The 17,095-nt window shown below is 63.0% G+C and overlaps 1 protein-coding gene across 3 annotated transcripts; it reads left to right on the top strand.

Moving 5' to 3' along the window:
* Positions 1-5,475: 5,475 nt before the first annotated feature.
* On the top strand, positions 5,476-13,953 carry TBX1 (T-box transcription factor 1). Of its 3 annotated transcripts, none has more exons than XM_030913877.1 (9): positions 5,476-5,555; positions 6,259-6,378; positions 7,608-7,986; positions 9,860-9,961; positions 10,783-10,954; positions 11,568-11,723; positions 12,354-12,421; positions 12,498-12,598; positions 12,979-13,953. In XM_030913877.1, the coding sequence occupies exons 2-9, from the start codon at positions 6,345-6,347 to the stop codon at positions 13,455-13,457; spliced, it is 1,491 nt and encodes a 496-aa protein (XP_030769737.1). In that variant the 5' UTR covers positions 5,476-5,555; positions 6,259-6,344; the 3' UTR covers positions 13,458-13,953. The 3 variants fall into 3 exon arrangements, with proteins under 3 accessions (XP_030769737.1, XP_030769738.1, XP_030769736.1); XM_030913878.1 differs by having other exon boundaries at positions 5,482-5,555; positions 7,567-7,986; XM_030913876.1 differs by lacking the exon at positions 5,476-5,555 and having other exon boundaries at positions 6,147-6,378.
* Positions 13,954-17,095: the final 3,142 nt, after the last annotated feature.

The following is a 17,095-nucleotide window of genomic DNA, read 5'->3' on the forward strand; positions in this document are numbered from 1 at the left end:
GTGTGCCCATGCTCACATCTGTGTGTCCGTTGTGTGCATGTGGACACATGTGCCCATGGTCAAATATTGATATGCTCACATGTGTAGGCACATGTGCCCACACTCCCATGTACGTGTGCCTGAGCATGAACATGGTGTGAGCACACACATGCACTCATGCCAATGCTCGTGTGTGTGCACGTGGTGGTGTGGGTCCTTGAACATGGGCAAGTGGGAGCTATTGTCCAGTCGGGGTTCCCTGCTGCCCAGAGGAACTGGAGGGGCCTGTCTGCACGTGTCCATCTTCTGGTCACTCACCCTCAGCCAACACTCCTCCAGGGTCTTTTGGGACAAGTCCCTTCCCCTGGCAAGTGTGGCTCCCCCTGCTGGGGCCACAGAGGGGAAGGGGGCTAGCAGGGACTGGTTCCTCAGCTGGCCCCCCAGGCTGAGATCCAGCCACCTCAGCAGCCTGCATACAGGTCATCCAGGGTCTCAGAACCTCACCTCTGCCTGGCTGCACCTGGGGTGGAGGGGCTAGTGTGGCCAGGAGATGGACAGACAGATGGACAGCCAGCTCCCCATGTGGCTGGGTCCTCCCACCAAGTGGGCAGCTAAATCAACAGCTTCAGAAATTGGAGAGGGGTCCAGGGCTGGGCTGTCCATCAGTCTGTCTATTTGTTTGTTTGTTCTGGAGTTGTGGGAACTTCCAGTCTGCAGGGAGTCCTGGTGCCTGGCGAGGTCGGGGGACAGAGGGTGCCATCACCCATCCGGCTCAGCCATCCCTCTCATCATCTCCCCACATCTGTCCTCCTGGGAACTTGGCCCAGAACACTGCACCCATAATTGCGGGGGGACAGCTAGGCCTGGTGACAGGAGGTTGGGGGTCAGCTGTATGCGGCTGGCTGTGCAGACCCTGATCTGTCCCCTCCCGGCTGGGAGGAGGCTAGTGTCACAGGACTGTGTGCCTCCCTGTCCAGTCTTCTCTCCACCCGTTACCCCCTCCCATGTCTGCCTCTCTCAGGGTCTCGCTGTTCTCTTTGTCCATCCTGTAGTCATTTGTCCCCTAGGGTCCAGGCACTAGGACTCTGAGGTGGGTCAGACCCTGCCCTGGGACCAGGGAGCAGGTGGCGAAGAGTCCCAGGGAATGCCCTTTGCGGGGTGAGAGGGCCACATCTCCTGTCATCCTGTCCAGTGTCCTCCCAGCCACAAGGTGTTCACACCAGGCTGTGTCTAACTCCCAGGCCTTTGCCAGCTACATGGTCAGCTGCCTGACCAGGTTCACAGGGACACTGCCTCCAAGCCCTGAGCCCCTTCCTGGGAACCTGGCTGCGGGCCTGGAGCTCTTGGGCAGGGTTCCTGCCTGCTGTCTGGCACATGCCACAGAGCTTGGAACCAGCCACAGTAACCCACCACCCTAGCAGTTTGAGTAAAGGCCCAACGCAGAGGACATGTGGGGATGGGCTTGGTGGGGACTTCCGTGTCAGGAGGCGGGCACTAGGGAGGAGAGGGGCCCAGGGAGGGCAAGGTCAAGGAGCAGTGGGACCACCTAAGCCACAGGTTGGGGAGGACTCCCATGGAGACCCCAGGCTGGGTAACAGGAACGGCCTCCTTCCTCATCGTAGGCAGTGTCTGCGGTGGCACAGGAGATCTGGCAGTGGACCCAAATGCGCCCTGCCCTGGCAGGCAGGGTAGGAAACTGCTTCTGTCTCCAGCCCTCCCTGGACTCCCTGGAGGCAGACCTGGCCCCTGTTCTGGCTCTGGCTTGGGCCACTCCACTCCAGGAGTCCCCACAGCCCCCCAGTTCTAACTCAGCACCCTCCCCAGGGGCTGCAAGCCCACTGCCTATGCACTGGGGCAGACAGCACTCCTGCCAGTGCCTCCGCATGCAGGACTGAATGTCCTACCCCGGTTTTGATGCAGACTGCCAAGCCCGTGCCTGCTCCCGCTCCCGTTCCTGCTCCTCCCCCACTGTCCCTGACGGAGGTTCTTCTCCCCGTTCCGCGGCTCCGAGGCTGGGATGCGACTAAGGATCTGAGGCCACAGCTCAGCCGCCCCGTGGTCAACCCTGGCATGCGGCCCCACCAGCCTGCCTCCCAGGTTTGGGGTCTTGGCTCGTCCATGCCCACTAGGGTCACCTGCAGTGTCACGTTTGCCAGTGTTGTGGGCCAAGCACTTTCGTGGGATGGAGGGACGATCGGGGAGTGCCAGGCTGCTGTGTTGGCACCTGTGGCCGAGGGCTGGGAGTCAAGAGGTGGGAGTGGAGCCGGGAGGAGAGGGCAGAGCCTCTGGGCACGCAGGCCTGTCCCGGCTCCAGCGAAGTTTGGGCCCCCAGCTGCCTGCCCTTCTCTGGGGCCCTAGGGCGGAGCGGCTGATGGCGGAAGGAAGGATGGTGAGGTCAGCTCCTGGCAGTGGGCTTTCCCTGAGACCCCCGAGGCGGTGTCCAAGCAGGCGCTGTAAGTAATTCCAGGCGGTCGATCCTGAAACGAATTAGCAGGGTCAAGTAAAGCCCGGCTCCTCAGTGCTTCCCTTTGCATGGTGGGGGTTGCAGGGGAGCCGGATTCTGCTCTCTCCATATGCTGAGGCCTAGAGGAGGAGTCCCCAGCGGACCTCGAACCTCCGACCAGTCCCTTCTTTGTGTATATTTGCCCCAAGTGGTCTGGGACCAATGCTGGGGGCGCAACTTGCCTGGGAAACGCAGCTCAGCCCAAAGATCCTGGTATACTGTTTGCCCACCAGGGACGCACGGGGGCTGCAGGAGGGTGTGCGGCAACCCAGCGCACTCAGAATTCTGAGCGGTGGGGAGGTACTGTGCCTTTATGGACAGGAGGTGGGGAAGGGGGTCCTGCTGGGTGGGCCTGACGGCACCTGTCTGGAGGCTCCCCTGAGGGAGCCACGTGTGCCCAGGGGAGGCGGAACTGGGCAGACACATGGGCGGCCACAATTCTCCAGAGGCAGCCTACCTGCGCTGGGGAAAACACTTCTGGAATTAGGGCTTGCTTCACCCACAACTACGAAGACCGGGGTGGGGGGCCAGTCTCAGCACACTGGACTCCCTTGGGGCAGGGCTGCGGTGCAGCCCAGACAGCAAGGCAGCCGCGTGTCCTCGGTCGCATCCATCCCTCCCTCCAGCCTCTTGCACTCAGTCAAGCCTCTGCTCCCCACCCCTTACCTACCCCCCGCGACTGGAAGCCAAGCTTAGGTTTTCCGGGCTGTAAAATGGTATCATAGCTCCCACCTCGCACCCTGCGCTGGGAGAAATGGGGGTCTTGTCTTCGCTGTTCATGGCATGCGGAGCAGACATCTCAGCCCAGGCCCTAGCCTTGCATCGAGTCCCGAGGAATCAGACCCTGCAACCCTCAGCCGCACATCACCTTCCTGATCCACGCAGGGGAGCTCCCAGTCAGGCCTCCTACCGCGCGGCAGTGGAGGTGCGCCGGCAGGGGGAGCGAGGAGGAAGGGAACCGCGGCCGGGCCAGGTGAGGGAGGAACACTTGCCACGGGCCGTGCAGAGGCGCTGCGTTCGCGTGAGGAACCCGCATGTGCGGGGCTAGGGCCACCCGACCGGTGCTCTCCCTCCGGGCTGCGGGAGGGCACGGCAGGTGGGGTGGTGGCAGGTGAAGAAGAGGGAGGGTGGGTGGCGGGGCCGCAGAGCGCAGCGGGGTGGTGCCCTAGGCGGGAGGGAGTGTCGGAGGAGCCCTATCCCGCTGGGCGGTGGAGGCGGCGGCTCCGGCAGGAGGCTCCGACGGCCTCGCGCTTCGAGGGCTTCCGGGGGCCCCTTTGGCTGGAGGCTCAGACGGCCTTGCGCTTCGAGGGCTTCCGGGCCCCTTTAGCCGAGGGCTCCTGAGGGTCCCAGCGTTGAGCAGCGGTGTCTGGGGGTCCGAAATCGAGCGAGTGAGTATAGGCAGCCGGCTGGGTAGGGTCGCCAACGGAGCTGGGCTAGGTGGGGCCCCTCACCTCTTCCCGCCGCCCTTCTGGTTGACCAGGGTTTCCTCCACCCTGACGGCCTCTTCTCTGCTGTGTGGCACTGGCCGCCCCTGCCTGCCTGCAGGTCCTGCTCAGGCACTAAGGGGTTAATGGGGGCTGGAAGGACTCTGCTCCTCCCTACATACCTCAGGCACAGAGGTCTGGGGACCTCTAGACTGATCCTTGAGGGGCTGACCCAGAGTCTCCAGGAGGCCCCAGGGTTTTTCACTTTCACTTCTCCATCCTCAATGTTCGCCTCACCCACAGGCCTCACATCTGGCCACTGCCCTGAGGCTTGTGCAGATGTGCACAGCACACAAGCTTGGGCACACCCACAGGCTGGGGCACATGCAGGAGTCCCTCCCCCATGCCCCCACCGACCAACCCAGGCCTCTCTGGGTGCAGACCGCCAACACAGGCATGTCTCCTGCAACACTACCAAATCTGTGGCCACCAGCATCCTTCCCACCTGCCTCCAGCAGGACTGTCGCTCCGGCTCCTGGGGGCAATGACTGGTCCTGCTCAGAGAGGAGGGAAAGGGGCCTGGAACCAGCTGGTCCATCCCCACACAGCACTCCTCACTGGACCTGTCCCTGGGTCCCCTCAGTGACATTGAGAGACAAGTCATTGTCACTGTCATGGCCCAGAATGACTACTCAGGACAAGAGAAATGCACTGGGGACAGTTTCCCTTTTCTGACATGGCCCACAAAGCTCCAGCTGCAGGTAGCAGAGGTTGCGAGGGGCAGGACATGGGGCACCCCATACAGGCAGTGACACACACCACATCCCAGACAGGCAGCACTATTTGTATACTCACCCGCTGTGGCCCTGGACTCACATGCATTCCTGGACCTCAGTCGCAGGGCCAGCCTCCCCACTGGCACCCAGTCCCCCAACCCCAGTTACCGGGCCTTCCCAGTTCCCAGCCAGCATCCTCTCCAGCCCAGGGTCTGAGGCCCTGAGATCTTAAAAAATCTGGGAGAGGCTGCCTGCCTCTCACTTGCATCCCAAACACACGCAAGAAAAGCCTACACTTGATGAGGTTGTATACAGACAGGCCTTGCAAACCGTGGCCCTGACCACAAGCACCAGCTCCAGCAAGGCACAGAGGTTCCAGGGTTGACACCCAGCTGGAGAGACCCTGGACAGGAAAACCATGGGTGCGCTGAACTGGTCAGAGGAGACCCCGGATACAGTAGGTGAGGGAACGCACAGGCCAAGTCAGGCCTTGGCGTCTGGGATGCCTGGGCCTAGAAACCAGGCTGAGGGGCGGGCTTTGGCCTCACTCTGCCCAGCCTGGTCGCGCCACAGAGCTTCTCCCGGAAGGCAGGCTGGCTGCTGGGTGCCCGGGGGCAGCATCAGATCCAGTGGCCTGAAGTTCTCCAACATGTCCTCGTGTCCTCGGCTCCCTCGGCTGGCCAGGCCCCGCCCCCGGCCCTCCCTGCGCCCGGCCGGTGCGCAGGGAGGTCGGAGGAGCGGGCACTGCCCACCCTCCGGATGTATAAGCGTCCTGGCCAGAGGCGGGCGGTGCGCACAAGTGCGCGTGACGCTTGGGCTCCTGGGCTGCGCAGCCTGGGCAGCGTCCCTCCGCTGGGGTCTCCAGCGACGATAGTGAGCCAACTTCAGGGGGCTGTTGGGCATTTACTGGGTTGGGTCCTGTCCTGTTGCGCCGAGGAACAGAGGACGCTGCGGCCCTGGGGCTCCTGCCAGTGGCCGGTGCGAGAGCCCAAGCTGCCCTCTCCTCACCCAGGTGCAGGGGCAGCCAGGGAGGAGGTGGAGGCAGGAGGGGCCAAGAGCAGGGGCAGGGCTGGGCCCCGGCAGCCACTGGGTGCTTCATGGGTGCCCTGCCACCTCGGGCTAGGGCTGGGTGCTGCTGGTATAGACACCTCTCCTCGGGGGGCTGTAGAAGCTGATGGTGGCTTCGCTGCACAGAGGAAAGCCGTGCCTTTGCAGGAGCAACGGGATGTTCAAGGGGCGTTGGTCATGGAGGTCCCTGGGAACGGACGAAGGGGGCAGGGAGCTTGGAAACCAGGAGGGCCCTGCACTTCCAGGGTGCTCCACCCGTCTGGGCCCCTCGGCTGCTACCAGCCCCAAGTGGGGGGCCCATGACGCCATAATCCTCTGGGCCAGGGGCCCCCGGCTGTGAGTGGCATCACAGGCCCCCGCCCCTGGGCTTCGTGGGCTGGGCTGGGCGCGGTGAGGCTGGGCACACGCAGTGGAAGGCGGCGCCGGCCAGGCCGCCGGGCGCCTATGGACGCGCGGAGCCCGCTGTCTCCCCGGGCCAGTGCGTTCAGCATCGCCTCTCTCGTTGCAGTCCAGGCGGCGGAGCGCACCGCCCACCAGGGCTCAGGGTCCTCCGACCGGGTGAAGCTTCGCTGGCTGCCAGGGTCCCCGACCGGGATGCACTTCAGCACGGTCACCAGAGACATGGAAGGTGAGCCTCCAGGTCGTGTCTACACTGGCCCGCCCGCCAGACCCCCTGCCTCAGCTGCTATGGGGCCCCGGTGCAGAGTAGGTGGAGGCAGCTCTTGGTAGGGTGGGCTCCAGGCTTCTGGCTGCAACTCTGGGGTAGAGAGGAAGAGCCAGCATCCCGCCCAAAGCCTGTCCCCTCACCAGCCTGGGGGCCCAGCTTTGGAGATGGGCACGCAGGTAAACACAGGCCCGGAAGAGGGCGAGTGAGGCTGGGAAGAAGAGCAGAGGTGGCCGTGAGCTTGGAGAGAGGGGAGGAAAGTTAGTAAGAGAGGAGAGTGCAGAAGAGTTTCACAGAAGGAGAGAAAGCCGCCAGGAAGTCGAGGAGACGAAATAGAGCAAAAGAGAGAAAACACAAAATACCCGAAGAAGAAGGTAGGAGAGAAACAGAAAGACACGAAAAGGCAATAAAAAGCAAGAGCGAAAGAGAAGAGAGAAAATGAAGGGAAAATTTAAGACAGAAAGCAAAGTCATAAAAAAGAAAAAAAGGAAAGACTTTAGTTTTTATTTTTTTTTTCGAAAAAGAAAAACATAAAAAACAACATACAGAAATAAGAGGAAAGGCTCCGACTAAAAGAAAGACAAAGAATGATTAAAAATAAAGTGAAAAGGAAGGCGAGGATGGAGAAAAACGGCAAGAGGCGGAAAGTAAAACAGAAATAAAGAGAAACTACAGAGATAGGGGAAGAAGGAAAGATGATCGGGAGGGAAAATTTAAATGAGGACGACAAAGGTAAAAAAACAAATTAGGAAAGGAACGTCTGGGAGAGAGAGAGGAGAAACGCACGCGGGCGGGCGGCAGAGCGAGGGACGGCCGACGGGCCCGGCGCATCGGTGAGCCGGTCCGGGCGGTCGGGGGGCCCCGGGCCGAGCGAGCCGCGGCGGGCGGGCTGGGGGCCGGGGAGGGGGAAGGGGCGGGGGAGGGGCGAGGGCCGGGGGAGGGAGCGAGGCCATTGTCTCGGCGCGGGGGTGGGGGGGTGCGGGGCGGGGCGGGGCGGGGCGCCTCCTCGGGGCCGGCCTGCGGTGTGGGGCTGCGCGGCCCGGGGCGCACGCAGCGCGGCGCCCGCCACTCGGCCCGCGGCGCGGGGCAGCGCTCAGCTCGGTGGGGGGGCGGCGGCGGCGGCCCGCGGGTCATGATCTCCGCCGTGTCCAGCCCTTGGCTCACGCAGCTCTCGCACTTCTGCGACGTTGCAGCCTTCACGGCCAGCAGCCTGAGCAGCCTGGGGGCCGCGGGGGGCTTCCCGGGCGCCGCGTCGCCCGGCGCCGACCCATACGGCCCGCGCGAGCCCCCGCCGCCGCCGCCGCCACCGCGTTACGATCCGTGCGCCGCCGCCGCCCCCGGCGCCCCGGGCCCGCCGCCGCCGCACGCCTACCCGTTTGCGCCGGCCGCCCGGGCCGCCACCAGCGCCGCCGCCGAGCCCGAGGGCCCCGGGGCCAGCTGCGCGGCCGCAGCCAAGGCGCCGGTGAAGAAGAACGCGAAGGTGGCCGGTGTGAGCGTGCAGCTGGAGATGAAGGCACTGTGGGACGAGTTCAACCAGCTGGGCACCGAGATGATCGTCACCAAGGCCGGCAGGTCAGGGCGCCCCTCCCCACGCCGCGACCCTCCCCACGTGCTGCAGCCAGGGCCGCGGGCCTCCGCCGGATCCGCGTGAGCGGGGCCGAAAGCCGGGTCGGGGGCGCGGCCGGCCACCTGCGGGCCCCTCTGGGCCCCGCTGCCTCCCTCGCTGTCCCGCGTCCCGGTTCCGGCGACAGCCGCCCGGCGCTTCCCTCCTAACACTCACCTATCCTCCACCGGGGCGGGAGGAGACGGCGCGGGCCACACGGAAACCGGCGAGGAGCCCGGTGGGACTCGCCCGCCCGCCCCGCCGGCGGCCCCAGGACGCCGCGTGGCCCAGAAACCGGCCCGGCTTGGAACGCACCCGGCTGGGGGCAGGCAGCAGCGTCCAGGGGACCTCGCGGCCGGGCCGACTCTTAGTAAATCCCACCTCAAGGAAACGCTGGTTCGGTTCTGGAGTTCAGTCTATGCGGGGAAGATAATAGAGCAGCAGCCAGGCAGCTCTCTGAACACTTTCAGGAGAAGATTACCATTAAAAACAGCGTGCACTGTTCCGTGGAAGTTGCTACCCAGTTTCCTTCAGCGTAGATCCCCATAGTTGTGGGGCCTGGCTCTGTAGCCAGCGGCCCCTCACCTCCCAACCGGCCTGTATTTGTCTTAAAGACCAAGAGAGAAGGGGAACAAGTTTTGCAGATGTACCCGATTTGACCAGTAGACAAAGGCGGGTGCCGGGCTGTGTCTAAATGTACACACCAGCTCGGAGTTCGAACAGCCAAGGGGAGCTCAGGGCCTGTTTGCAAAGCCTTCTGGTAGTTTCTGTTTCCCTGCTGCCGGCGTCCTTCCTGAGGAACCTGGGCCTGTGCTCCGCTCCAGCTCTGTGGGTTTTTTTTCCAGGCCCTCCCAGGCACACAGGCCCTCCTGAGGACAGCGGCAGCCCAGCCTCTGGCTCAGGCCAGCCCGGCAAGGGCCTTATCGGTGCTGGGCTTCACCTGGGAACCCATGTTCAGAGGCTTCTGCAGGGAGTTGCTTGTGAGGGGAGGCAGTGGGGAGGGCAAGTGAGGGCCAATCCTTGTGTTGTCCTGAAGGGCCCCACGGCCACTACTCCTGCGCCATCATATGGGGGCTGTCCATGGCCTACACCCGTCCAGGTACCGCAGAATGTCCTTTCAAGAGCCCTGATCGGTTACTGAGCCAGGGTCCAAAGCGGGGGAGATTTGAGGAATGGGAAAGACATAAGCTGAGTCCACCCTGGGTAGCTGCGTCTTGGGGTTATGTGTCTTAAGGGGAGCGGAAGCTTGCCTGTGCCCTGAGGAAGGTGGGGAGACTCTTTCATGGGGCCATGATAGAGTGGGGCCCTGAGAGTCAGGGGAGTGAGGGCTCTGGGCCCTCGCCTCACTGAGGGGATTGGGTAACAGCCGAAGACCCAGCTAAAAGGGCAGCGGGTACGCCTTGAAATCACACGGGACTACCCGGTTTCACTTTGTTGGAGCCGGGAGCTGCTTTCATCAATTTGGGGAGGCTCTGCTAAGGGCGCATGTTAGGCACCCTGCTGCCGGCCGAAGCTGGGACCAAGAGGCCAAAAAGTCAGCAAGGGCGAGGCCGGGTTTATGCAGTCCAAGGTTGCCGAAGGTGGGGTCTCCAGCGCTGGGCCAGCTATTTCTGCGTCCAGGAACGGCCCAGGAGGCTCCCCTGCTGTGCCGAGCTCCCACTTGAGTGGGGCCTGCCCAGATTAGAGCAGCTAAGCCAGGAGAGATGGAGCCCAAGGGTTGGGATGACACAGCAGCCCCCAGAGGCTGGAGGGAGGGGCCAAGCAGAGGGGCTGCTAGCCCTGGCAGGTTAAGGGGGGCCGCCTTCTACCAGCTGGGGTGACCCGAGGCCTCATCACCCCCAGGCGGATGTTCCCCACCTTCCAAGTGAAGCTCTTCGGCATGGATCCCATGGCCGACTATATGCTGCTCATGGACTTCGTGCCGGTGGATGATAAGCGCTACCGGTGAGCGAGTGGTTGTGAGCGTAAGGGACCTGGGAGGGCACCCTGGAAAGTGGCGGGTCTTTGTCTGGTGACCCAACTCCAAGGGTCGTCTGCACCATGAAACTCTTCAGGCACCTGCGATGCTGCCCGATCAACCCGCTCCCTCCTCCACTCCCATCTGACCCCAGACCGACAATCCCACTCCATGTGCTCTCAGAACCCGCCTCTGGGAGCCCCTTGAGCTGCAGGCTGCAGACAGCTCTTGCGCCCCTGGGCTGGTGTGGCCCTAGGGTAGTCAGTCAAGTACCCAGCCCCGGACTTCTTAAAGTCTCCCTCTCCCAGGAGGCCAGCCTGAGTGCCTAGTTCCCTTCCCCCATCCCCAGGGAACTCTGGGTCCTGGAGCTGGGCCGGAAAGGTGGGGTGGCCGGGAGAGATTATGCAGGGCGGGCCTCAGCTGCCTGGACAATTAACAGCAATTAATAAAGAGAATGAGCACTGCCCTGTGCCTGAGGCCCGGCAAGACCAAGTGTGGGCTCCCACCGCAGCGGCACCGGCTGGGAGGACCCGCATCCAGCGAAATGAGATGGTGGGAGCCCAGCCTCCCCGCTCAGTGCCCCACAGGGTGTCCAGTGCCTTGATTGTTTTGAGTGTTGGGGTGGGTGGGAGTTCTGTGTTTAGTCCATAGCCCCCCTCAGAAAAGCTCCTAGCATGTGTGGCAGCAGAGGGTTCAATCTCACAGGCAGGGAAACTTCTCAGAGGCATTTTTAGGGTTCATCCAGCACAGGGGTCAAGGCCCTCTGGGTTCACCTCCACATGCACAACCCTGCCCCGTGCCGCTCCAGGTACGCCTTCCACAGCTCCTCCTGGCTGGTGGCAGGAAAGGCTGACCCTGCCACGCCAGGCCGTGTGCACTACCACCCCGACTCGCCTGCCAAGGGCGCGCAGTGGATGAAGCAAATCGTGTCCTTTGACAAGCTCAAGCTGACCAACAACCTACTGGACGACAACGGCCACGTGAGCGATCGCCTCCCCAGGCTCCCGGTGTCCCACAAGCAAGGCCTTAGGCACCCACCTAAGAGGCCTGTAGAGTCCCCAGGCCCTCGGCTGTCTCCAGGAGGCTCTCGGCTGCCTCCGAGGAGGCCCTTTAGAGTCCCTGCGAGGCCAGAGGCTGAGGCAGAGCTTGGGCAGCACTGGCATGCCGATGACGAGAGCAGCCTCTGGTCAGGGGTCACACAGCCTAGTGGACCTGGGCCCTGGGAGAGGGGTCGCCCTCCTTCTCTCACCCTGCTCCTGATTTTATGCGGGAAGCTTTTTTAATGGAAAGAATGGGGCGGTGCAAGGGGGCTGGGGAAAGGCTTTATGGAGTCCAGGCCAGCAAGGCCGCTGGGCAGGCACCACAGAACCTAAACCCAGATCTTTTGCTGCTTGGAGCTCATTCCTGGCAGTTGCCAGTGGGTCACAGCCTCCTCTTGGCCCAGTGACCCAGCCTCATCTTGGAATTAAGGGTTTTGCCCAACTTATCCAGGAAACTCATTGCCAACTCAGACCTCAGCCCGTTTCCTGGCTCCCACCCCAGATCCTCAGCCCAGCCCCACCGCTAGAGCTGATTCCCCACCTTGTCTTCCAGATTATTCTGAATTCCATGCACAGATACCAGCCCCGCTTCCACGTCGTCTATGTGGACCCGCGCAAAGATAGCGAGAAATATGCCGAGGAGAACTTTAAAACCTTTGTGTTTGAGGAGACGCGATTCACCGCGGTCACTGCCTACCAGAACCATCGGGTGAGGGCCTGTGGGGAGGACCTGAGCAGATTCAATGCCTCTGGGGAAGCGGGTGTAATTTTCAGTTGCCGTTTGGGGACAGTAGGTCCGCTTAGACCTGCAGGCTGTGGTCCCAGTGGAGCCCAACCCAACTGGAGCCCCACTCCCAAGGGCCTCAAGCAGCCCCCTCCCTCCAGAGGCTGGCTGGCCCAGCCTCCTATCAGCTTGACCTCCAGCGGCAACTGTCCTGAAAGTTTGTTTTCCCAACCATTCCGGAAACTCCCCATCAGGGGCCTGATCTGAGGGGTACCCAGATTCCTAGGGAACCCGCTCTGTTCCCCTCGCCCCGCGCTGCACAGGGAGGGGGGTGGTGACCACATTCTCGTCCCAGTCAGGGGCACAGGGTCTCCATCCCCATCCACTTGGGGGACACCAGAGAGGGGTTCCGTAGTGAGAGAGGAGGTTCAGACCCCCGCCCCCTGCAGGAGGGAGCACCAGCTCGGTAGAGGAGAGGCAGATGTGGGCTGGTTCTTGTCGGGGCAGCAGAGAGGCCCTTGGTGCTCTTCTCCTAACACTCCCCTGTCCTCCGCCGAGGTCGGGTGGCCCAGGCTGCAGGGCTCCAGCGGCTTGCTCTCACCCACCTCCCTGCAGATCACGCAGCTCAAGATTGCCAGCAATCCCTTCGCCAAAGGCTTCCGGGACTGCGACCCTGAGGACTGGTGAGTGTCCTCCCCAGAGAGAGGGAGCGCTGGGCGCCTGGCGCGGGCGCCGCCCTGACCCGCCTCTCGCCCGCAGGCCCCGGAACCACCGGCCCGGCGCGCTGCCGCTCATGAGCGCCTTCGCGCGCTCGCGGAACCCCGTGGCCTCCCCGACGCAGCCCAGCGGCGCGGAGAAAGGTAGGGCCCGGGTCGTGGGATCCGGGTCCCGGCCCTGTGCGCGCTCTTCCCCGGCGGTCTCGCCCGACCTCGCCTGCGCCCCCGGGGCGCTCCAGGCTTTCGCGCCGGTTGCACAACTGCAGCGGCGGCGGGCAAGCGCGCACTCGCCCGCCCGGCCCGACGGCTGCGCCCCGCCCGCCGCCGCCGCCGCCCGCAGAGGGGCGCGGGCCCCGGGGAGGGTTCGGGGCGCCGGCGGCGCGGGGTCTCGGGCACGCTCGCACCGACGGGTCGGGAACACCGAGGGCGGCCGAGCGCCTTCTCCCCGCCAGGGCCTCGAGTGGGGCGTCGGAGCTCCTCGGCGGCCACGGCCGGCCGCGCTTACTCCTCGGCCCTCTCCGCAGACGCGGCTGAGGCCCGGCGAGAATTCGAGCGCGACGCGGGCGGGCAGGCAGTACTCGGGGACCCGGCGCACCCTCCACAGCTGCTGGCCCGGGTGCTAAGCCCCTCGCTGCCCGCGGCGGGCGGTGCCGGCGGTCTAGTCCCGCTGCCCGGCGCGCCTGGAGGCCGGCCCAGTCCCCCGCACCCCGAGCTGCGCCTGGAGGCGCCCGGCGCATCGGAGCCGCTGCACCACCACCCCTACAAGTATCCGGCTGCCGCCTACGATCACTACCTCGGGGCCAAGAGCCGGCCGGCGCCCTACCCCCTGCCCGGCCTGCGTAGCCACGGCTACCACCCGCACGCTCACCCGCACCACCACCACCACCCCGTGAGTCCGGCTGCCGCCGCCGCCGCCGCCGCCGCCGCAGCTGCCGCGGCTGCCAACATGTACTCGTCGGCCGGAGCCGCGCCGCCCGGCTCCTACGACTACTGCCCCAGATAACGCGGGCCCCGCCCCGCCGCGCCCCTGCCCTGGCCCCGCACAGCCCCGAGGTTCGCGGGGCCCGGCCACCCTGCCCCAAGGGCCAGCAAGAAATACGTTCCCTCAGTCCCAGGGGCCACCTCGGGTCTCCCCTTCCCCAGCCTCGAAGCCATGGGGGCCCCCTCGCCACCCCCCAGCCCCTTGGGCTATCGAAGTATCCCGGTTCCCCAGTCCCTGGAGCCACCGCGGGTCCTTCCCCGGAGCCACCGCAGGTCCTTCCCCGGCCCCGAGGGCCACGGGGTCCCCGCCCGCCAGTGCCAAAGCGCCCGGTCGCAGGCGGAAGGAAGTGATATTTATTGTTCTCCCCGAGACCGCGTCGCCCGCAGCCCGGCCGGCAGTTGCAGTGTAGACAACCCGAGAGCCCCGCCTGCAGGCGGTGTAGATACGTGTAGATATTGTAGATACTGTAGATACCGCGCCGGCGCCGACTTGATAAACGGTTTCGCCTCTTTTGGAAGCCGCCTGCGTGTCCATTTATTTGCGCCCAGTTAGATCGCGTTGGGAATCTTTGGGACAGCGAGCCCAGGGTGGCTCGGGGCCCTCAGGGCCTCCCCAGCCCCAGTCCCTGCAGACTAGGTCGGTCCGGGTCCCACTGCGCCCTGTCCGCCACGCCCCCTGCCCTCTCCCCGCCCCAAAGGGGCTTCCACTGCCCCTCCCCTCTCCGAGGCACCTCCTGCCAGGCCTGTGCACATCCCCCACCTTCCCACCGTCCCGTCTCGTCCCAACCTCCCCAGGGCTGGTGGTACCGCCCAGGTGTGCATCCTGCCTTTTTATTTAAATTCCTCACACCTGCAGTTGTCCCTATTCTGGGACTTGGGCCTGTGCCCTGGCCTGTTTTCGGGACAGATGCTTGTGCTTTTCCATGGAAATTGGGAAGAAGGGTCATGACAGACACTGCCGGTCGCTGCTGGGAGCGGGAGAAGCCTCTGACCGGGATGGGATCATGGAAAGACAAAAACAGGCAGCACTGTTCTGCTAGCATTTCCCCTGCCGGCCCAGGCCCGCATGTTCCCTGCTTATTGACTTTATTTGCTGTGAGTGTCCCTACGGAGTGACCTGGCCAGGGGGCACAATGACAGTGGCCATGAGTCATCTTGAGACCTGTGTGTGAAGCATTTTTCCCAGGCCAGGTGGCTAAGGGACCTTTCCCTGTTAACTCAACACCAGGGATGGGGCAAGAGGAACTCTTTGATCCCTCCCTTCCTGAGCGCAAGCAGGAAGGGCTGACAGCCGGTCAGCGCCAAGGCTGCTGACTTGGACACAAGATGAACGGGAAGTGCACGTGGCCGAGGCTCTGTCCCCCACCTCCCGTGCCTGTCCCAGTGTGTTTGTGGCAACTGCTGCCTTCTAGGCCACTTGGCTCATCACCCCACATGGTAGCGGCAGCCTGAGTGCTACCTCTCCGAGGGCACAGCCAGGAGTTTCCAGATGTTCATTCTTGATGGACCTGTTCTTCGTATCTATGTTTGCCCTGGCAGCGTGAAGTGAGCCAGGTCTTAGTACTTGAATGGCAGGAACCATTCCCAGAGGCCAGTCTAGGGTGGGAGGGGTTCTCCAGGGGCCATCTAAAGCTTCAAAGGGCATCTAGCACCAGAGTGTGAAGACCACTGCAGTATCTGCCCCGGTGGCCTGCAGGCTCCGTGAACACAGTTTTGGAGATGCATTCTGGAGGATGGCTGTGGATGCCCATTCCTGAGTCCTGATCCACACCAGCGAGAACTTGGGGCAGCCATTACCCATGTGCCCCACAGTGGCCGGGGCTTTGCACTGCAGAGGGCCTCCCTCTCTTGTGGTCAGAAAGCAGCCATTCCATACTCCACATCTAGGGTGTGCGGAGGGGCTGCCATTTGAGACCTCCACCTTGGTTTTGTTCAAAGCTAAAGGGAGGAAAAGCTCTCCCCTGAACAAAGAGCAAACACAGTGTTTGTAAATGAGGGTGGGACACACAGCAATGTGCAAGGACCTTGGCTATGCAGCAAACTGGCCTGTTAACGTGCCCCTCCTGTTGGGATGGCCACGCAAAATGGAGCACCCAGCTATCCAGCAGGGCCGCCACTGGCCATCCAGGGCTATTCACATTCTTTTTTTTTTTTTTTTGAGACTGAGTCACGCTCTGTTGCCCAGGTTGGAGTGCCATGGTGCAAACTTGGCTCACCGCAACCTCTGCCTCCCAGGTTCAAGGGGTTTCTTCTGCTTCGGCCTCCTGAATAGCTGGGACTACAGGCATGTACCATCGTGCCCGGCTAATTTTTGTATTTTTAGTAGAGACGGAGTTTCACCATGTTGGCCGGGTTGGTCGTGAACTCCTGACCTCAGGTGATCCGTCTGCCTTGGTCTTCCAAAGTGCTGGGCTTACAGGCATGAGCCATCACACTCAGCCACATGTCCTAATGAACTAGGATTCATTAAACATTCAGGTCCTCACTGGCCCCATTCCAGGTGCTCCATGGCTTACAGGCCATGGGTCACCACACTGCTGCTGTTGCTGCTGAGGGCGCTCCACGCTGGGCAGTGGCCCACAGAGGCGTGGGTTTCCTCCTCTCCACCCCCATAAATGAGTTTGTGCATCTGAGAACTTGTAAATGAGAGCTCGCAGGCCGGCGTCTGGGTGGCAGCTTCCGCTGCTGTGTGTCTGCAAGACTGGTGCACGCCGCTGCTCACTGTCCCTCATGTGCTCAGTCCTCAACCAGTGCCTGGTGATTGCCTGCCCGCCGTGGGCGCTGTCTGGCCAATGCCCCAGCTATTGCCGTGCCATTCCTGGCCATTCCTGTGGAGCTGACGTTCCCGTGGGCAGCTGCTCTAAGGCTTGGCTTCCAGCAGCTTCCTCTGTGACAGCTGTGATCTGAATGTTCACCCCCAAAGTGATGGCGGCAGGAGATGGAGCCTTTAGGGGGTGATTAGGTCACGAGCGTGGAGCCCTCATGACCAGGATTAGCTGAGTGCTACCCTGCTTACAGACCTCCAGCCTCCAGAACTGGGAGAAATAACTGTCCATTGTTTATAAGCCACCAGGCCTATGGTGATTTGTCTTAGCTGCGCTACTGGACTGACAGTGGCCGTTCTTCCTTCCCCTTCTTGTTCCCTGTTTTAGATTCCTCGTCGAGCACGCCTGCCTTACCCCTTCTGTACGCTACTGTGCTGGGCAGTACGGTGTAGGGGATAGGGGGCTCGGCCCACCCCTGTTCCCCTAGAGGCTCCCCCTCAGCTGTTGGACTTCCCCCAAGCATCCTCCTCCAGGTTCCCTAGCTGGTCCAGAGGCCCCGTTCCCCTCCCCTAGCCTGGCTCCAGACGTCCAGCTGCCAGAACTCAGGAGGACAAGAGACCAGAGGGCCCCCAGACTCCTCACTCCCAAAAACTCCAAAAACAACAGATGCACAATGCAGGAAATAGATACATTCTTGACTAAGAACGGACCATCCACACCCCCTTCACACCACTGCATCCACAGAAGGGTTCTAGGACCCCAGGGCCTCGGGGTGTAGCTGGACGATCCTACAGTAGCCCTGTTCCCTGTTTTCAGAGGACCCCCCCCCACCGCTGCCTTCTGCAGCATGTGCCCCTTTGTTGAAGGGATGATGGGCACACCACTGCTCAGAGGG

This window comes from Rhinopithecus roxellana, chromosome 13 (genome assembly GCF_007565055.1).
Source record: "Rhinopithecus roxellana isolate Shanxi Qingling chromosome 13, ASM756505v1, whole genome shotgun sequence".
NCBI lineage: Eukaryota > Metazoa > Chordata > Mammalia > Primates > Cercopithecidae > Rhinopithecus > Rhinopithecus roxellana.

What these genes read in the sequence shown, in the direction of transcription:
- TBX1 (XM_030913876.1), top strand. Translation starts at nt 6,195, where the DNA reads ATGGACGCGCGGAGCCCGCTGTCTCCCCGGGCCAGTGCGTTCAGCATC. An exon ending in GGTCACCAGAGACATGGAAG is followed by an intron (nt 6,379 to 7,607) that starts GTGAGCCTCCAG and finishes GCGACGTTGCAG; the next exon opens with CCTTCACGGCCAGCAGCCTG. An exon ending in CTGCCTACCAGAACCATCGG is followed by an intron (nt 11,724 to 12,353) that starts GTGAGGGCCTGT and finishes ACCTCCCTGCAG; the next exon opens with ATCACGCAGCTCAAGATTGC.